The 21,699-nt window shown below is 48.8% G+C and overlaps 1 protein-coding gene across 1 annotated transcript in view; it reads right to left on the bottom strand.

Annotated features, from left to right (window-relative positions):
* Notch2 (notch receptor 2) overlaps positions 1-21,699 on the bottom strand; it is a 142,048-nt gene that overhangs the window by 12,661 nt on the left and 107,688 nt on the right. The window contains 12 exon segments of the mRNA XM_028860929.2: positions 572-919; positions 2,337-2,842; positions 3,611-3,723; positions 6,242-6,478; positions 11,849-11,981; positions 13,406-13,497; positions 13,500-13,589; positions 13,952-14,105; positions 15,814-16,015; positions 16,763-16,991; positions 20,678-20,830; positions 21,253-21,372. Coding sequence (XP_028716762.1) covers positions 572-919; positions 2,337-2,842; positions 3,611-3,723; positions 6,242-6,478; positions 11,849-11,981; positions 13,406-13,497; positions 13,500-13,589; positions 13,952-14,105; positions 15,814-16,015; positions 16,763-16,991; positions 20,678-20,830; positions 21,253-21,372 — 2,377 coding nt within the window.

Genomic DNA, 21,699 nt, shown 5'->3' with positions numbered 1-21,699 from the left:
GCAGAGCTCCCCTCTCATGGGTTCTGGTGATCTCACCCTCCCCCGGCCCCACCTGCGCAGTGGCACTTAGCCTTCACTAAAAACACGCCTCTGTATGTCTGGGCCCACACTCTCCTAAGAGTCTGCACTCATTGCAAGCAGAAGGGCTAAACATCACTGAATGTCACCAACAGTGGGACATGAACGGCAGAACAACTGAGGATCACCGCTCGTGTCGAGCACACAAACGGAGGGTCTTGAAGATGAGGCAATAATGAATTCGAATGGCGAACCATGAATAAAGGCCCTGAGCAACTCTAGAAAAAGATTTCGAATCCCAGCTCTTACGAAGTCCTTTCCAACACCTGCCTTCTGCTTGCTCTAGCTTATCCTTTAGAACCCCTCAGTCAAGGCAGATCTTTATCCCTCCACCTAAGTGGCTAGGGTGTTTGTCTTAAATGGAGGAGCATTCGATTTAGACCGTTTTGGTGGGCTGAGTATTTGTGCTATGAATCAAAGTGCTCAGCTGTATGAACCACTTGGAAAGAGCGCCATCCTTTGGGTATTTCAAAGTTCAGAAACTCAAACCTACCCTACCATCTCCTGCTCCTGCTCATCGGGAAGAGACCTGCGTGACATCCTCGGCTTCTTCAAGGCAGCTGGCTTGTCCCCATAGTAGGGGTACACCATGAGAGCACCCTGAGAGTCTCGTTTAATGCGTAAGTTGGTGTGGAGCAGGGTGCCCAGCGCCCTCAGGAAGCTGCGAGAATCCTGCAGCAGCTGTTCCGGGGGCAGCAGCACCACGATGACCAGGGTGCCCTCGGCCAGGTTCTCGGGCTGGTCCGCCGCGCAGTCCAGCCCGTCCCAGCCACACTCCTCCGTGTTGCATCCCTGGTCGCAGCGGTTGTCTTTGAAGTGGTCTGCGCAGTATTTGTCATACCTAGTCAGGGGAGAGAGACCAGGGCGAGGGGCTCAGAACACAGCAGGGTTTTCCACTGGGGCTGACTGCAGACGTCCCCACCCACCTTTCCCAGCTCCTTTTCAGGACCCCAATACCCAGAGAAACTTTCCATAAATCATATATCCCAACACCGTGGGCTACACAGCTGTATCGCTCATCCTCACCCTGTGCCTCCCGGATGAGGACTAATACTCCACTCATCCCGTGTGTGTTTAGTCGGTCCTACTCAGCCAATAATACCAGGAGCAGAATTTTCGCTGAGAATGGATATCTGAAGCCAAACTCAACTTGGCTCAGGCTTCCCTCTACTTCATGAACTCAGTAAGGCAGGGAAGGGTTCTAGAAGTTAAAGGTGTCCCAGCTTGCTCCAGACCCTGAACAATCTCAGGCTATACAGAGGAGTGTGTGCCAACACGGTCTGTTGGTTCTCATGCAGGAGTGAGAGAATTACAGACGGGAAGAGGCAGGGAGACGCTCATACAGGACATGAGATCTAGCTCATCTAGCCTCCTTCAGTTGTCAAGAGAAATCTGGGTGTGGTGGTGCAGGCTGTAATCTCAGCACCCGGAAGGCAGAACTAGGAGGATCAGGAGTTTAAGACTCAGAAATTTAAAGCCAGCCTGTGCTGCACGGGACCCTGCCTCAAGCACACACACATGCATGTGTGCGCACATACACACAACTGCCCCCGGAATATCAGGCAAAGGGACGAGAACTCCCAAGGTAAAAGAGGCATAACTGGTCCTCCACTCTCCTCTCTTCGCCCACCCTAGCCCCTTGCTGTTTGTACCACTTGGTAGAACGTGCCATCTGCTCAACAGAGTAGACGTCTCCAACAGCTATGTATGTTCTGACAAGTTCTCGAACCTTCCAGGGAAGATCTCTAACAATCCCTATGCCTCACAAAGCTGTGGGGGAATCACTTGGGGTTAAGTGCAATGATTAATAGACAGGTTACCACATAGACCGTATCAGCCACACCGACGAGCAGGAGACCTAAGAGGCCTTAGCTTATGTCCCCTAGTCAGATGGGGAAACTAGTCCTAAGGAGAGGAGTGAGCAAAGAAGGGAGCGTGGTACAGACCTGTCCATCCATCCTGCAGCAGGCTAGGCCGGAGGCTGCCTGAGAGGGTATTTCCCCCAGGAGGTCGCAAGAGCAGCAGGTGAGAAGGCAGAGAGAGGCAGAGAGAGGGGATGGTTAGGCAGTGAGCAGTCCCGGCCCTCTGTCAGCAAGGAGAAACAGGGCAGCGTGCGATGGGGCGGGGCTGGCACCCTCCGAAAAGCAGAGGTGGCGGCTGGGGGCCGCAGCCCGCGAGGACAGGAGACTGAGTGGGTTAGTGACAGCCCCCTCCGCGCATGCGTGCACGCGCGGAGGCCGAAGGCCCGGGGCTCTTACTTGCAGGTCTTGCTGGTCCTCTGGCACTCGAAGTTGTCGAAGAGGCACTCGGCGGTGTTGCACAGCTCGTCACACTGGTTGTTGATGTACTCCCAGCAGCGCAGCGAGGAGGTGCAGTTGGCCCAGGGGTCCTCCATGGTGAGGGAGCAGTCGCCCCCGTCCCACTGGCAGGCGTGGCTGTTGCAGGCCTCGTCACAGATGCCGTCCCGCGCCTTGTCGGCACAGTACTGACTCAGACAGGTGGCGGGCGGGGTGCTGGTGGGGACCGTGTAGAGCTCGCAGTGCCTGCCCCAGAACGGCGGGGGGCAGCGGCAAGCGTAGTAAGGAGGCTGGTGCTGAGGATGGCAGGAGCCCCCGTGCTGGCAGGGGTTACTGGCGCAACCCGGCTCACAGTCCTTGGGGTTGGGGCAGAAGCAGCGGGGTCCCGAGGCAGTGTGCACACAGCGCTCCCCTCTCCGACACTTCACCTGCCCACAGCTGCTCTGGCATCTTGCCCCGGAGAAGCCCTGGGAGAAGTGGTAAAGGAAGGGGGATGGCGGATGGGTTTAAGAGCTCACCCCACTCTCCCCTACACTCCTGGGGAGGTAAAGACTGGGCATGTGATTAAGATGTTCTAGAAACAGGGGGGTGGGGCGCCACTAATCAGCACTTGGGAGGAGAGGCAGGTGACCTCTGGGTCGAGGCGCCTGGACTACAAGTGATTCCAGGAAAAGCGCAAAGCTACACAGAGAAACCCTGTCTCGAAAAAAAAAAAAAAAAAAAAAAAAAAAGATGTTCTAGAAACAACCTCTTCAAATCAGCCAGCGGGTGAGGGCTGATAAGGTCGTTAGGAGACAGGTGTCGTCACACAACCCTCTCTGTGCAGGGCAGCTTCCAGCCTTTGGCAGCAGCAAAGGTGTCTGCCCAGAGGGAGGTTGACATTATGCTTCCTTCTGGTCTGAGAAGGCGCTTACTCTCCAGGGGTCGCTGCTGAAGAACAGGAGCAGCGCAGCGCTCTCCGCCAGCACGCCCAGGGCGGCTGCAGCAAGCACAAGGCTGGGCAGCCAGGGCACTGGCACTGGGCCCACTTCAAGGGGTCATCACACCATGGCGGTCTCCCCTCAACGCTCTGAAGGCCGACGGGCACGCCGGGAACAACTGAATACAGGGAAGACCCAGACCTGGCACTAACACCCTAGCACCTTCTGGAGGGCTCGGAAATGTGGGCTTCGCCCCAGCTCCAGAGAGCATATGGAAGAGGGGGCGACCCTTACATCAGCGGCAGGGCCACTTACTTGGGGGCAATGACAAATGAAGCCGTCGGGCATGTTGGCAGCCACCGCACAAGTCCCTCCATTCAGGCAAGGCTTCTGGGGACACACATCCAGGAAGGTTTCACAGTGACGGCCTTAGGACAGAAAACAAGCGGCAGTTTTAAAAGGTACGAATATTAGCTTGGGACACTAAAGGGATCCCTCCTGGGATGGGGAGCAGCCTCACACGCAGCAAAGAGGAGGGGCAGGCCAGTTCTAAGCCGATGGGACTTCGAGAGGACTCAGTGGACCTCATAGCAAAGGGCCCATCACTGCTCAGACCCGTCCCTTGACGGTCTTGCCAAGACAGTCAAGCACACAAGGACTATCCACCCCAGAGAGACCCCAAAGGGACAGACAGGAAAGTGACACAAATTCCAATAAAAACAAAAACTGAAACCCCCTCAGACGAAGGGCAGGTACACTTCAGCCTCAGCGCACACTCAACATTTAAGGTGAGGGGTGTTGCTAAGGGCGTTTCTGTCCACGCCCGCTTCGCAGAAGCAGCGACATCCAGCCAAGGCACACACCTAACAGGAAGGGTGGCTTACAGGGAAGTCTCTCTTCTTGGCTACTTTGCCTTTCTGTGGCCCGACTGAACTGCTTGAAAATACACCTGAATTTGCTGGGAGCTCATCCCCTCTAGACCCGGCTCTGAGCCCCAGGGCACCTGCGGGCTGCGAGCTCCCCGACAGACTGAACGGGGGTGGCTGGAATCGTGGAGGGGATGTGGGGTGCAGCTGGGGTCTCTTGGCAAACAGCAGGGAAAGAACCCCATCTGCTCTGTGGTCTTTTGGAAGTTAAAAAAAAAAAAAAAAAGCTTAAATAGTAGTACTTGTGTCTTTCTGAATGAGGAAACGGACACTAAGGGAGAATAGCCAGTGCATGGACAGAGATCAGGAGCTCCCTGCTGATCATTAGTGGGGACATCCCACACAGTGCAGCTCAATGTGTCATTTTCATCTATCCCCGTGACATGAGCACACAGATATGACTATGGGATACCCACTCAGGTGTCCCCACGCCCCCTCTCCCCCATCCCACTGCCTTTTTCTTCTTTTTGAAGTCCTGGTCAGTGTTTGAGATACCAGCATGCTCAGCGGCGATGAAGAAACAGGAGCCCACACTGCCCCAAGAGCAATGATAGCCAGAACGAGCAGTTTCGGGTTTGGTATTATTCTGTATCGCAGAATCCCTCCCACTCTTTGTAAAATTCCAAACTTTTTAAAAGGTAGCATATACTTCAGATTGAGAAGGCCAGAAGAGAGGAAGAAAAGATGAAGGGAAGGCCTGCAGGCTGGACACAGGCTGAGTTTGGAGCAGCAGCCACATTGCAAGTTATCAATTAGTTATTAGACTTCCAGCACGTGAAGACACGCCCAGCATAAGAAATCCAAGCAGGTTCCAGAAGGATAAGGCAGATTTCAAAGCTGATGACCCTGCCACACCTACACACTGGCAACTACTTTCACCTCCAAAAGTCACTACACTGCCCTTCTCCAGAAGTGACTAATGGCCTGAGAGAGTGAGCTCCTTTCTGGGGCAGCACTTGACCTTCATTATGCCTTCTATGAAGAACAGGCTAGGCTTGTAGCTAAGTCTTAGCTATGTAAGAGGACCTGACTACCGTGGCTTCCCACTGATTCTCATCAGTTGCCCTTTGAACCAGCTCCTCCGAGTGTCCTAACAGACCCCAAGCTCCTCTGGGTCCCAGAGTCAGGAAGACGACAGACATAAACACTGCAAAGTAACTCCTCCTCACGTGTGCAGGGTGGCACACCAGTGTCGGATGAAAGGCTCTAAAAACAAATGTGTCACACTTTCATGTATGAGTCTGAGCATATACAGTGATGTCTGTGGCACTGCAGTGTGAGTGTGCTCAATGCCACTGTAGTCACCGCAGTGTGAGTGTGCTCAATGCTACTGCAGTCACCACAGTGTGAGTGTGCTCAATGCTACTGCAGTGTGAGTGTGCTCAATGCTACCGCAGTGTGAGTGTGCTCAATGCTACTGCAGTCACCACAGTGAGTGTGCTCAATGCTACTGTCCGCAGTGTGAGTGTGCTGCACTGGCAGTGTGAGTGTGCTCAATGCTACCACAGTCACTGCAGTGTGAGTGTGCTCAATGCTACTGCAGTGTGAGTGTGCTCAATGCTACCACAGTCACTGAAGTGTGAGTGTGCTCAATGCTACCACAGTCACCACAGTGTGAGTGTGCTCAATGCTACTGCAGTGTGAGTGTGCTCAATGCTACTGCAGTCACCACAGTGAGTGTGTTCAATGCTCCTTCACAGTAGGCTTTATATGGTGAAGACGGCATATTTTGTCTTGTTAATTTTATCTCAATTAAAAATGTTAATTTACCCAACCAAGCCAACCCATTATTTTTCATATTCTTGCCATAGCATGATATAGTCCATGGACACCAAAGAGTCTCAGGAAAAGCAAAGGTAAAGATGAGCCCGGTCACAACGCCCATAGCGACAGACTTAATACAGACTGGGGTCTGGGGCCTTGACCTAAGTTGGTTTTGGCTTTCTGAAGGAGGCACCAGGGAATGGCCTGCTCACCCAAGCCTCCGAACATCAGACTTTGGGGGCTGAGAGGTTCTCACCAGTGAAGGCGCTTCGGCAGACACACAGGTAGTCGTTGGTGAGCTGAATGCAGTCCAGGCTGCCCTCCGAGCTGCAGGGATTGGACAGGCATTCGTTGATGTCCCCCTCACACCGCTCCCCAGCAAAGCCAGGCAAACAGCGACAAGTGTAGCCCCCGATCCGGTCCACACACTGGCCACCATTAAGGCAGTGGGGGCCTCCGGCGCAGTCATCAATGTTCTCTTCACAAAGCAGGCCTATGGGAGAGAAGAGGGACACAGAATTATGAAAACCTCTTGAACCCACCTTTAGCAGGGATAACTGCCCTTGTAGGGCTTTAAAAATTAACTAGATTATATTCCTCAATCCACAGTGGGACCTCCTAAGTTGGGCAAGGTAAAAAACACTCGTAGTCCGTGCCAGCTGCCCCTTCCTGTGAGCACCGTGAGACGTGCACACTGAGGCTCCACGAGTTCTCTCTCCACGTGACCCAGAGCAGGAGAATGACTGTCCCATCTCAAGGGCACGGCACTAAAGCTCAGGAGGCACCCTGTGAGGTTTTTTAATAATCATCAACTCCAATTAACACATGAGAACAGTTCAAAACAGAATGCCCCCTAGTTAACACATAGACGATATTGGAATTAGATTTTCGAGCAATAGTACTTGATGTTTTATAAACGTTGACTTTTTTTCTAAGTGCACTAGTGGTTTTATTAAAAAAGAATGGAAATACCTTGCTAAGAATGTGAAGATTACTTTAGCTAAACGTGTACTGAAGATATAAATAAGCCATCTAGTTAAGATATCTGTAAACATTTCTAGAAAGAACAAAATCAATGACTACTTCACAAAATAATTTGAAAAGGTTTAAAAAGGAAGTACTTCTATATCCTGGCCACTTACTTGCATTTTAGTATACTTTAAAGGAAGCAAGATACTCCTCACTGTCATAAACAATTTCAAAAGGCAAAATGGCCATGAGCCATCTTAACAAGATGTGCTTACACTGCAAGTTGTCTGAAGGACATACAGAGGGGACACAAATAAATGGAAAACATACATTATCTGATTATGTGACTCTTTATGATAGAGATGTATTTACTCTATTAATTTATAGATGTAATGTGACCTCAAAAAATATAAGCAATATTTTTAAATGACAAACTGATTCTTACAATTATGTGTGTGACAGACAGACAGACAGACAGACAGACACACACACACACACACACACACACACACACACACACACACAGCCAGGAAAGCATGAAGAAGATTCCTTCACAATTGAAACAAAGTTTCTCATGAATTGATGAATAGGACAACAACACCCAAATGCAAACAGGAACTTAGAATTTGATAAAAAGTTCCATCTCAGCCGGGAATTGATGGCATATGCCTTTAATCCCAACACTTCAGAGGCAGAGGCAGGTGGATCTCTGTGAGTTTGAGGCCAGCCTGGTTTCTAGAGCAAGTTCCAGGATAACCAGAGAGAGCTACAGAGAAATTTTGTCTTGAAAAACAAACAAACAAAGTCCTATCTCAAATCAATGTAGATAACATCCTATGGGAAAGGTACTTCAGTATTCTAGTACAGAATGAAAAGACAGCCAGGCAGTGGTGGCACATGCCTTTAATCCCAGTACTTGGGAGGTAGAGCCAGGAGCATCTCGGTGAGTTCGAGGCCAGCCTGGGCTACAGAGTGAGTTCCAGAAAAGATGCAAAGCTCCACAGAGAAACCCTGTCTTGGAAAAAAAAAAATGAAAAGACAGAAAAATGCCTTTATTAATCTTGGAGCCTCGAGGATAATACCAGCTACCACTCAAATGCAAGCAGCCATAAAAAAGATGGATAAATTCAATGTAATCAGAAATAATCTACACGAAAAAAAAAAAATCACCACAAAAACATCTGAAAGATTAAGACCTAAGTATATTGGGAAATATATATCTGTATCATATACCAAAGACAGACAATTTCTGCAAAATTTTAAAAAATATGTAATTCAACAGGGAAAGAGAGTAGGAGCCAATCCTAGAGAGAAACAACAACTTCTGAATAGGAGACACTGCTCCATTGCATGGAGAGGACGGTGGCATGCCGAGAGGCCGCAAGCAGCACTGCCACGTAAATGACAGCTCCGTAATGACCAGGGCAGCAACTCTACTCCTGACAATGTGTCCTGTAAAGTGCATTTACATGTATGCAAAACCCCAGCGTCTGTCACTAGAAGACCAGTTAAACACGATATGAAATGTCATAACTGGGAATTCTGATTCTGTGAAAAACTACTAAAGAAGCTCCCTATTTTGATATGAAAATATGCCAATGAAGGAAAGAGGTCAGGAGAAAAACAGTGTCTCTAATACATCTTCAGAGTTAAAAGTAGAGGAAATAAAAACTATCTTTGTATTTGGCTCCTATACACTTAAAGCAGTTTTGAAGGATAACCTTTTAGAGAAGGATAAACCTCTAGAGACACAAGAAACTAAAAGTGTGTGATTGCTTGTGTGTGGAAGAGGGAGAACAGAGTGTTGGGGGAGACGAATAGGGTGGGAGTGTGTCTTTTACTGCATGCTTTTCTGTGCATGTGTGGATGTATTTATCCATGCCCACGTGCCTACATTACCTTATCCATCACGGATTAAACTGGAAACCAGAAAGTGGAAGCAAACAAAGCCAGTATGTGTTCCTGGTCTCACTGGATATTTGATATTTGGTACCATGAGTGAAATAAGTATACAGCCCCCCTCCCACGTGGACAGAACTATCAATAATAAACAGATTCTCAAGTAAGAGTGACCTCATTCTTAGCCTGGTGCAAACAGTTAGGGATGACGTAAGTGTTCCAGTTAGCCCATGCAATGAGGAAATTGAGGTGTGCACAGGCCAACATCCGACCCTCCGAGTACAGCGCTAAGAAAAAGCACTGTGGTAACTGTCACTATGGTGTGATAGAACTCCAGGGTCTCCTGCAACACTCACAGATGGCCAGATAGGTAAAGTCAGAGCAAATATACACTGTTCCAGGTACCTACGCAAGTACACAAGGTATAGTCCAGCCAACAGTCAAGTAGGACACACTGAAAGAGACCCACACTCTTTAACAGACCATTAAAAGGCGATCTTGGAAACACTGCAAAGGGAAGGTATCTTGAGAGACCATCAATAAGATTAACAGTCAAGTTCTCAGTGAAGACCACAGCAGTAAAAATCAGTGAGATGACACATTGAGGAGCTGGGGTGGAAACAGTCACAATACACTAAATTATTATTCTAAGCTGCCATTGAGAGGCATTTGGGAGCTAGGTGTGGTGGCACACACTTTTAATCCCAACACTCAGGAGGCAGAGGCCAGTGGACCTTTGAGTTTGAGGCCAGCCTGATCTACAGAGTGAGTTCCAGGACAGCCAGGGCCACATAGAAAGACTGTCTCACAAAAAACTGAAGAAGAGGAAGAGGAGGAAGGAAGAAAGAGAGAGAGAGAGAGAGAGAGAGAGAGAGAGAGACAGAGAGACAGAGAGAGAGAGAGACACGAAAGAAAGGAAGAAAGGAAGAAGGAAAGAAAGAAAGAAAAAAAGAAAGGAAAGGAAGGAAGGAAAGAAAGAAAGAAAGAAGGAAGGAAAGAAAGAAAGAAAGAAAGAAAGAGAGAGAGAGAGAGAGAGAGAGAGAAAGAAAGAAAGAAAGAAAGAAAGAAAGAAAGAAAGAAAGAAAGAAAGAAAGAAAGAAAGAAAGAAAGAAAGAAAGAAAAAGAAGGGAGGAAGAAGGAAGGATTTTAAAAAGATAAAAATCTTGTTGTCTTAGGAAATGTTCTAGCCTGTGACTGGATGTGTCTAGCTCACAAAATCTGCGGTAGAGTACAGAACCCACATCCTTCCTAGGTTCCCAGCCTCCATGGACTATGGAAGAACACTAGTGAGTGGTGCTGACACACACACACACCTCTAAGGACAGCGATGTGTGTGTCACTTCCAGACTGCGGGAAAAACCTCCGCCCAGCCCTGTCCATCACTCCTACCTTTCCTGTGGCAGCCGTGGGGGCTACAGACCAAAAACACAGAGAAAAGGCGGCAACTCAACACCTACCAGAGTGTGAGTGCCAAACACCAAACAAAAAAATCCCCCAACAAAACCACCATTGTGTTATCCGAGATATGATATCTATAATTAGCTACCACCAGAATTGTAGCGTGTCTGAACCAATGCTATTATTTAAAGGCGTTAACTACCCAGGCATGGTAGTGCATGCCTGTAGTGAATGAGGCTGCGGCTACCTGGGATTCTGGGGACAGAAGGGGGGGGGGAGGAAGGGAGAGAGAAGAGGGAGGAGAGAGGAGAGTGAGAGGAACAAAAGCGGGGATGAAGGGAAAGGGGGAGGAGAGGGAGAGATGGGGAGGAGGAGAGGGGCTGGAGAGGGAGATTGGGGGGGAGGAAGAGGGACAGGACAGAGGGAGAGGGACTGGAGGGGAGAAGAGGAGATGGAAGTACAGAGGGAAAAGGAGAGAAGGGCGGGGGAAGAGTGGGAGAGAAAGAGACAGAGAGGAAGAGAAGGGGAAAATGGCCGAAGGAACATGGATGCGAACCCCCAAAGAAGACAGAATCAGTTTGGTTCATACCTTACACATCTAGCTTTACTACTATTGGATAACCAAAAATACGACAAAATGCCCTGTCTCATGGATGGATGGATGGATGGATGGATGGATGGATGGATGGATGGATGGATGGACGGGTGAGTGAGTGAATAGGAAGGGATGAACCAGTAGTGAACTGGAACCGACTCTAACTATTTCTAGACTAGGGAACAAGCCTCCTTTTCATGTAGCAAACTTGTACCAGCTACAGGCGGACTCCTGATTCCCTTCAGCCTCACTCTGCACTACCTACCCCTTAGGGGATATTCTGTGTTAACTTAGCCAAATTGGATCTCTAGGAAGAAAAGTTATCCGAATCCAACGACACACAAGTCTATGATAACACAGAGCCTCTCTGTGGAGGTCTGTTGTGTTTGAGGCTGCCTGAACTTCGGGCTGCTGTCGGGGGCCTTTCCCACTTTTTCACACGCCTCTTCAAACAAGCGATCCCCTTTCCAGGAGGAAGTGGCAGAACCCAGAGCAGATGGATGGGTCTAGCGTCCACGGTCTAGGGGTGCACATCAAGGCCTTACTACGAGTGTAGGAACACAGCCCTCTGCCATCTGCCTCCTCGGCACAGCAGCCAAACACTTTCATCTCATTGATTCCCTGGCCTTAGGAGACAAGACTTGGCTAGTTTAAAAAAACAAAACAAAAAGCAGGCCTATGTGGATTTGATTTTAAGAGGCTATGAGTTGTTTTCTCTTGAAGCACCAAGAAACCCTGTTAGCCAGGCTAATTTTGTTGCAATGTTATGTCGATTCTGCATTGTGTCTCCTGGAAGACGAGCTAAGCAACAACCACGCAGAACGGAAACACCAGAGCTGGCAGGAGTGGGAGCATGAGAGAGGAGGAGGAAGAGCTAAGTGGCTACCATGAGGCTGGTTTGCTGATGTTTCACTGTCTCCGTCTTTAAACTGCGTCAGTACTAAGACCAGGTTTAAAAGGCGGGAAGCGGCCTCAGTGGGAAGGGCAAGGCTGACGGCGTACCCCGAGTGCCTGGTGGGCACGAGCACTTGAAATGGTTCACCAGGTCGATGCAGGTGCCTCCGTTCTGGCACGGCTGGTTCTGGCACTCATCCACTTCATACTCGCAGTTGACACCCTGATATCCCGGAACACACTGCCAGGAGAAGAGGACATGAAGAAGGGGGTCAGTGCTGGAAACAGACCGCAGGACCAGCTGAGGGTCAGCGCTGCTAGGACTTAGCTCCCCACCCCAGAGCACTTGTGTAGCACTCTGCGATCAGCACACTCTCTGACACTTCCTTGCGCAGGGTCACAGTGACCGATCACTCTTCCAGCCAAGGCGGGGAAAAGCCATTTTAAAGGAAGGCAAGGGCTGTGTGTACTGAGGGTTATTTCCATGACACTCTCTGGAGCAAGCTTCTGTGTAAGGGTTTCCTCGTCCACACACCGTGCATCCCTCCACACGGGATGAGCAGCCGCAGACTCAGGCAGTATGTGTGGGGAAGGACACGGGACCCACTGCGTGTGTGTGTGTGTGTGTGTGTGTGTGTGTGTGTGTGTGTGTGTGTGTGTGTGTGTGTGTGATGGGGTAGCGGCGGGCCAGGAAAAGATGAGGCTGTGCATGATGGTGGGGATGGAAGAAACTCAGAACTGATGAGGAAAAAGACAACTATGGCAAGTTTCATTTAGGCATGCTATACCGACTCTGCATGCAGAGGAAGTCCCTCACAGCACAAGACTAGCCCAAGTCAGGGGAAAAGAAGCAGATTTTCAAAGTGGGGGGCACCACAGAGGGAGCATAAGACTCTAGGTGGTGACACTCAGTGGCCCAGCAACACCAGTCTTCGGGTGAGGGAGCTCCCCAGGGCAGGGCTGGCTCCTTGAATTCCGGGGTTGATCTTATCTATGATACACAGTGTGTTATTTTAAAGGCTAGGCCAAGCAGGCAGCATTAAATGGCTAGAATCCTGCTCGTGTGGCTTATGTTTAAAAAAACAAAACAAAACAGATGTGTCAAAGTTTGAGTTCAGCCCTGGCAGGCCTGCTGTGAGATACACGCTGAGGTAGCAGCAGACGGAACTTTGTGTTGTTGCTTGGTGTTCTAAGGGGTATCAGGTTCCCGTTCCGGTGTTTAACATCTGACTCTTATCAGCCCGGACACTGGAAAAAGACGCCTACTTAAACATCACACACGGTAACACTGAGCGTGGTTTGTGGCGCTTTGGCACCAGAGGCAAGGCCATGCCTTTTTGTTTCAGAGAATTACGAACTGGCCGATGAACTGTACTGCTCTTCAGGAAGTACCAGGGACAACTGTACTGGGCGAGCCGGCGGGATGCCAACCAACACAGAGGGCAGGCCTGTTAAGGAGGGATGATGATGGTTCCAGGCCTCCCTGAAAACATCTTACCAGAGCTACGTGAAAGCAAGGCTGGGAATAAAAGCAGCGGCTGGTGAACACTACAGTAACGACGGGTAAACGCGCATCATCTGTAGGACACGCACGGCTGAACTCAGCCGGGTTTTTACCGAGGGCCCGGTCTCCTGAGGGCCTCTCCCCTCGCCTCATCTTCTCACCTCACATCTGTATCCTCCTATGAAGTCACTGCAGGTGGCGCCGTGCTGGCAGGGGTTGGACGCACACTCGTCAAGCTGCTCCTCACAGTAGCTCCCGTGTAGCCCAGTGGGCACTGGCAGTGGTGGGTGTTGCCGGCATTGATGCAGACGCCCGCGTGCTGGCACAAGTGTTCAACGGGCACTCCTGGGTAGCGAAAGGGGCATCCGAGAGTGTGACACACACCAGGTTCGAACCCTCAAGCGGGTGAGCCCCAGCTAGTGACTACTAGCTTAGATTTTCTTCACTACTGACTAGTTCTTCCCAACCCTCAAGCAATTGATTTGAATAATAATAATAATAATAATAATAATAATATAATAATAATAACAACTCGTTCTCAAAGTGGAATCTGTCTTAATCTCATGTCAGTCACCCTTCTCTTTGGGATCGATCTCTAAACGTTCCTCCAGCCTTTCTCCAGAGCCCTGCCCTTTCAGTACTATCTGTCCTAAGATGCTTCTGGCCAGCATGGACGTCAGGATCTGAGGCTTAGGCGTAGAGCTCACCTTTCTGCAAGGCTGCCGCCTTACAGGACACGTTGAGCACATCACAGTATGCACCATCCCATCCAGGCGGACACAGGCAGCGGGGCCTTGCCTTTTCCTGAACACAAGTTCCCTTGTTTTTACATGGAGACCGGCTGCAGAGGTTCACCAGGGTCTAAAGCAGAGGCAACGGGGCACAGGCATCAAAACCCGGACACCGGAAGTGAAGTCCCTCAGTCTCAGTGTGTTGAGAGATGTCAAAGAAAAGGACTGGTCTTAGAGACAGAGGAAGCCCTCACCCAGGCCTTGAACCTGGCCCACTGTGCTGGATGCACCTTGCCGTTTCTACGGTCTCATTTGTCTGCAAAAGCCCTGTGCCCAGAAACCTGACCACTCTATAGGCTCGGGAGGCTGTCATCCTCAGAGCGTCCGACAGCATTATGTGAGCATATATGGCCACCCTGCGAGGCTGGGAAGAGCTCGAGCTGCTGTCTGGGCCCATGCTTCTTAGGTTAACCCTGCAGGAAATCCACATGCATCTTGACCAACCCTCCCTATGGGGAAGATGGGTAAAGGGATCTACCTCACAAGCCTAAACTGTCCAAAACCTTATTTTGAAAACCAGGTTTGTGAAAAAACATGAGGCGGAGATGGGGTTGCATTCCTGACACGGACTGCTGGCTGGAAGGGGTGGTCAGTGGAGGCTGGGGGGGGGGGGGGGGGGGGGACACGGGGCTAAGACCAGCTCTCGCCACCTGCATCTGCCAGAGATTGCTCTCTTGGGCACAGCACCAAGCTGCCTGATGTGGAGGTGGCTGCTTCCCTGTCCAATGTAACCAAACGCACGCTATGTATTTAGTCACGTGTTCCTGAGCTCTTTGAGTTCTGTTACTCTTAGTGTTGAAGAGGTAAAACTTCATAAATGCTGAAGAGATAACGCAGAATCAATTACCATTTGGTATGTGACCTGGGAAAGGTTATATACACTGTCCTTAGGGGGTCAGGGAGGGGGCTGTTTCTCCTCCATGAATTGAAAGTTAGTTTCCTGTGAGGACTCCTTCCATCCAAAGATTATATGAAAATTTACATTTATATATTTGAATTTTAAAGATTTATTAGTTTGGTTATGGCTATGTTATAACACTGCAAAGCATTACCCTGTTAGTTGTACCCGATATTTACTGGGTTTTTTGTTTTTGTTCTTGTTTTTTTTTTTTTTAATTCTTCCGTCCTGTAAGTATTTGAATGTGAACCGACCCTTGGAGGCACATGTATTGAGGGTGTGGTTCCCAATGGTGATAGTATTTCTGAACGATTCTGAAAACTAGAGGAAGTTCAATTCTGGAAAAGTGGGTCACAGGGTACATGTTGGGGGGGGGGACTACATCTTGTTCTTGGCTTCCCCTACCCCATCTGCCTCCCTCCTTCCCATCCTCCTCTCCTTGTCTCTCTCTGCTTCATGGCCACCATGAGGTGAAAAGAGTCCTACACCAGCAGCCAACATGGCCGGAAATCTCTAAACCACGAGCCCAAAGCAAGCTCCTTTAGAGTTGTTTTTCTCAGGAATCTGTAACAACGAGAAGCTACCACAGCGTTCTCCCTGTTCTTCTTCTGTAAAAGGTAGGTGGGTGCTCGCTGTCGGCCACATTTTTCTTTGGCTTTTGGTAAGCCTCTTCAAACAACCATAAGCTTGTTAACCCATATCATATTGCTGGTGTCACCAGTCTGGAATCGTCTAGCTATCAAGGTGGCCCAGGTTCATTTCAGGAACCACCTGAGATCCACAGTCCTCTCTTTTTGAATGGTTCTTCCTGCCTAGAGACTGGATAGAGTCCCCAGGCACTGTGGGACTGAGCCGGGCGAGCGGGAGGGAAGCTGCTTACCTGACAGTTTTTGCCCGTGTAGCCCAAGGGGCAGGTGCAGCGGTAGGTACCCAGGCCGTCAACACACGTTCCCTCATTCAGGCACGGGTTAGAGTTGCACTCGTTGATATCATGGAGGCAGAAGGGACCAGTGAAACCCACAGGGCACAAGCAAGAGAAGGAGTTGATGCCATCAACACACGTGCCCCCATTGAAACAGGAGCTGAGGAGCCAACGGGAGAGGACATTAGCCATGTCACCGGCAGCTCTGAGCTGCTCCTGGGAAGGATGGCTGCTGAAATCTGGAGTGTTGGGGGGCAGACACCTCCGAGACTCCGATACCTATGCCCTAACTAGACCAAGGGTCAGAGGTTACAGTGAGTACTAACTTCCTTTCCACCAGCCCTCTTAGGAGCATTGCAGTGACAAGCTGTCTAGAATCCTAAAGAGGGTGATGGTTTCCAGGTTCCACTCAGTTCTCCTGCAGTTTTCTACATAGCATATTTTATCATTACATCAATCGGTTTTACATGAAAACTGCTAAATAGCTCTTCACCTTAGACTTCTTTTTGAAAGAGAAGAAAAGCATTGCTAAAATAATAAATAAAATAAAATAAGATAAAAATCAAATAAACCTTCCCAAAACTACTTAAACAGTGGAAACGGATCTCCAAAGAAAGAGAACTCTTTAGGTCAACGGTCAACTGGAACAAAGAGACCATGGGAGAACAGAACAGAACTGATAGCTCTTCTGCTCCACGGCAAGAAATAAGTGATGGTCTATCCCACGCAGCTTTTCAACCTCTGACCTTTGACTTTCTGATCATATGTCTTTCAAAAACTGAGCAAGGAGAGAGGACTGTGGAGCGGGTGGGTCCTGGCCCTACAATCCTGGCATCGTGCCGTGAAGGTTCCTCCCCGTCCTCCCCTTCCCTGGAAACCGCTGGGGGCCCAGGTCCGTCCCGCTCACCTCTCAGTACACTCGTTGATGTTGTTTTCGCAGTGGACTCCATGGAATCCTGCAGGGCACTTGCACGTGTAACTGTTGACGTAGTCAGAGCAGGTGCCCCCATTCTTACAGGGTTCACTCAGACACTCGTTCATGTCCGTCTGGCACTTGTCCCCAATGAAGCCGGGAAGGCAGAGGCAGGAGAATGTGTTCACTCCGTCCAGACAGGAGCCTCCATTCTGGCAAGGGTCTGAGCCATGACAAAAGAGGAACTCAGAACAGCAGCATGGTTTCCCTGTAAACTTGTGAAGGCAAATGACCGGGCCACACCATACCCTTAAGGAGCACAATTTCAACTTTCATATTTGGCCTCTTTGCATTTATTTTGACATGACTCCCTACTTATGAAAAATGAATTCAGTTAACTCTTGCCTAAGATTTTAATCTATTCAATAATCAAGATCAATTTAATCTACATTAACACATTAATTTATAAAATTAATAGTCATAAAACTTGCACTGGTCCTCTACATATACGTAAATGAATTATGTGGCTTAACACATACATTATTGGGAATATTAACTAGTATTTTCAAACTGTGTTTATGGAGGCTGGGGGAGCAGAATTATGCATTCAGTCTGTTCTAAGAACACTGTATGAATCAATCACCTTCCTATGCCTGTCTCTCTTTCTTCTTTTTTCTTTTTAACTTTTAAGTAGCCCCAGGACACAGAGTCGTTCTTAAATTATTTTTAAAATCACATACTTAACCTTACAACGCTTCCATTCACAGTCAGGCCAATAGATTTTGAGTTATAATCATGCCGGGGCCCTGTGCTACCCAATGACACAGAGACTGGAGCAAGACAGCCACGCTACAGCTGCCAGCACACAGGGCATCAAGTCACAACTGCGGGAGCCGTCACGAGTGTGAAAGGAGAACTTAAGCAATGAACTGAAAGGCCAGGTTGGCCCCGCTTTACCGGAGGGACACTTAACACACCCCATCGTACGTTCGAGAAGAAAGGAAAGCATGAGGCTTGGTGGCTCCCTGTGTCCCAGCACTTGAAAGAGGTGAGGCAGGAAAACGGGTGAGGTCGAGGCCAGCATGGGCTGCACAGTGAGTTCCGGGTCAGCCTGAGCTACAAGTGAGACAAGAAGTTCGACCCAAACAGACATTCTTTCCCAAGGGAGAAGGAGTCAATGATCAGTCCCAGATAAAAGAAGCAAAGTTATCACACATCTGACAGCTATGAAGAGTAAAATAAGGCTTATTATGAATGGATCTCTGCCAGAAAACTTAAAAACAGGTAAGTCAGATGATGTGCTAGTCAGTTTTGTTTGTTGTTATTGGGGTTTTGCTTGTTTGGTTTGGCTTTGGTTTTGTCAACTCCACACAAACCAGAGTCATCTGTGAAGAAGGCACCTCAATTAAGAAAATGCCTCCATCAGATTGGCCTGTAGCAAATCTGTGGTTGTGTTTTCTTTATTAATGATTAATGTGGGAGGCCTCAGCCCACTGTGGTTCCTGAGTTCTACAAGAAAGCAGGCTGAGCAAGCCATGGGGAACAAGCCAGTAAGCGGTGTTCTTCCATGGCCTCTGCTTCCGCTCCTGTATCCAGGTTCCGGCCCTGACTTCCCTCAGTGACAGACTGACTGTAGGCGTAAGACGAAACAAACCCTTCCCTCCCCAAGGTGCTTTTGGTCATAGAGTTTTAGAGTGCTAGAAACCTAGGTAAGACAGATGGAATCTTTGAAAGACATTTTACCAAAGCTCAATCTAAACCAAACTAAAATAATTAAAAAGTTAAAAGTCTCAAAAAGACTTTTGAAAGGTTAAAAACTTGTCAAGAAAAAACAAAAAAGATTCCATGCCTCACTGTTTGGAAGAGGTACACACCAGACATTACATACAACACAATGTCTTCAGGAAAGAGCAGAAAGTATGTTACTCTGAAGACCAATGCTTGAAGAGGTACACACCAGTTAGTTACATACAACACAATATCTTCAGGAAAGAGCAGAAAGTATGTTACTCTGAAGACCCATGCCTCACTGTTTGGAAGAGGTACACACCAGTTATACACAACACAATGTCTTCAGGAAAGAGCAGGAAGTATGCTACTCTGAAGACCCATGCCTCACTGTTTGGAAGAGGTACACACCAGTTATACACAACACAATGTCTTCAGGAAAGAGCAGAAAGTATGTTACTCTGAAGACAGAGGAGGCAAACCTTAGGGGCTTTGGATATGTGAACCATAAACTACAAAAATGATCAAACACTGTGTCATCAATAGTAAAACCTTTCCCTTCAAAACAAAAAGAAAAACAATGTGTTCGAAGGAAATAGCTAGCTGCAAAGCAAAAGCCTGACAGTGAGTTAAACCTAGACTACAACGAACTAAGTAATAAAATAAGCAAGCCAACAAACCTGACCTTTCAGTTCATTTTCCCAATGGGTAAAAGACTTAAATGGAAATCCCTCCAAAGATTGTCTCAGACAAAGAACATGGGCAAAGGTGGTCAGCTCCATCACCAGGAGGGCCATGCCAATGAGATGCCCGTGCACACGGTGCCAAAGTGGCCAGCACCATCACCAGGAGGCCGTGCCAATGAGATGCCAGTGCACACACAGTGCCAAGGTGGTCAGCACCATCATTAGGAGGGCCGTGCCAATGAGATGCCGGTGCACACAGTGCCAAGGTGGTCAGCACCATCACCAGGAGGCTGTGCCAATGAGATGCCCGTGCACACATGGTGCAGGAGCTAAAGCAGAAACCACCGACTGCATCAAGTGTTCCCAGACATGGAGTCTAACCAGCACTTCCTACAGAATGAAAATGGGGCAAGTCCCTTGGAAAATACTGCTGTGATGTATCGCTAGGACATGCAGGTACCGCATGGCTCACTCTACGAATAGGGGTTTATTTCAGAGAATGAAACCACACATCTTCACTCCATCATAATACATTTATCTACAATACCTAAAAACTGAAAAAAATCAAACAAGTAAACAATAAAATAGCACAGATTAAAAATTACCCAAAAGTCTAAAACACAAAGTTCTCCAAAATCTGAAACCCTTTGAGGGTCAACCTCATGCCAAAAGTACACAGAAAATACAGGACAGTCAACCTGCAGGTGCACTGAAAGAATTCATATATAGCTTACATCAACACCTACAGGCTATGCATGTAAGATATATATGGAAACATGAATGAACTCCATGCGTCCACTGGGGTCACATGCCCAAGATGTGAACATTTCAGAACCAAAAAGGCCTGGGATCTGTGAACTTCTGACGCCCAGCACTGAAGGCTGACAGCAGCAGAGGAGACAATGCAGCAGAGGAAACCAGGGGTGAAAACGCGAACCGGCTGAAGTACATTCTGACGGACAAGAGCCTCGTCCCTCGCCTGCCTGACGAGAGCTGCATCTGTACAGAGGTTAACGGCACTCCGTTATCTGGAGAGACAGAAGCCGGTCTGTGGCTGACTGGGACCAGGAAGAGGAACGGAAGGTAAAGCAGCAGAGGGGCTTTCGTTGGAACAAATTATGTTCACCGTGGTTGATGGTTTGGGTTATCATTTTGCCCAAAGTGGATGAACTGTACAATTAAAATACTTGTAGGTTTTTTTCTTATGTTTACTGCCCTTCAAAAGTCTGTGTTCTCCCAAAGCCACACAGCGCTCTCCCTACTGTGTCAGGAATTAAAATGTAGAGAAATGCTTCCAACAGATTCTATGACTTTAATTCCTAAAGACAGTAGCTTCAAAATGAAGACTCTACTAATGTCTGGTACACTGACGTCAGTGTGAGGGGCACGGTCTACACTGCACGCCTCCCTCCCTCCCTCCCTCCCTCCGTGTTTTCTCTCCCTGGGGGCAGGGGTTGGGGGTGGGCGTACGGTGCTCAGGGACAGGTGTACTCACTGGCAAGGCAGTCATTGATGTCCTCCTCACAGTCCACACCACTGAAGCCTGGAGGGCACTCACACATGTAGCTGCCCTGAGTGTTATGGCAGAGGCCATGGTTCATACACGGCTTGGAGACACACTCGTCAATGTCAACTGTACATCGCTGACCTAGAAACATGGGACAATGAACAGCCACTCTTTGGAACATGATTCCCACAAGAGTCGAGGCAGGGGGTGAGCTTAGGCAGGAATGAGTTTCAGGGCAGCATGAGCTGAGGGTGGGCTGGATACAACTGTTCAACAGGCACCTGACTTACGCAGGGGGTCCCTGAAAGGCGTCTATGTCCCTGAGAAATTCCAGCCAGCTGCTGTTCCTAACTTCAAACTCTTGGGTTGGGGTGTCTCAGCTAGCGGAGGACTGTGAAGGTGAAAACTGGGAAGGTGTTGTGAGCTTTTCCAACTAGCAACTCCTGTGCAAAGATTACAGGCCTCACAAGCTTAGGGTCTCCCACGTCACCCCACATGTCATCCAAGGATAGGGTCGCCTTATTCAAATTCATTATTCAGAATGTAGTATTCGGCATCGTTACCTTGCCAGCCAGGCGCACACAAGCAGGTGAAGCTCTCGAAATTGGGTGCCGCTTTACAAACAGCACCATTCTCACAGGGGTTTGGAGAACAGGGAGCCAACACTGTCTGACAGTTCTTGCCTGGAAAGCAAATGACAGCCTGTGGTAAAGAGTCAACCAAGGAAAAGAGGGTGTCCTGAGACTGTAAACCCAGATGTGCTCAGGATCCCAGTCTACAGCAGAGAAGAACTGGTCCTTTCAATCTTGGCCCAATGCAGCTAACCTGGTGACCTCAGGCAGATCATTTTTCTCTCTCTGAATCTTCTTCATAAATAATAAGAAAATTAGGGCAGCATGACTCACAGGATTTCTGTGGATTAAGTGCAGTGAAATAAGAAATGCACTGTCTTCAATCCCTACTAGAACAGAGTGACCCCTCGGCCTTTGCTGGGCCACTACCTCTGCTCT

This window comes from Peromyscus leucopus, chromosome 6, assembly GCF_004664715.2.
Source record: "Peromyscus leucopus breed LL Stock chromosome 6, UCI_PerLeu_2.1, whole genome shotgun sequence".
In the NCBI taxonomy this organism is placed as follows: Eukaryota; Metazoa; Chordata; class Mammalia; order Rodentia; family Cricetidae; genus Peromyscus; species Peromyscus leucopus.
This window is presented reverse-complemented; position numbering and strand designations above follow the sequence as displayed.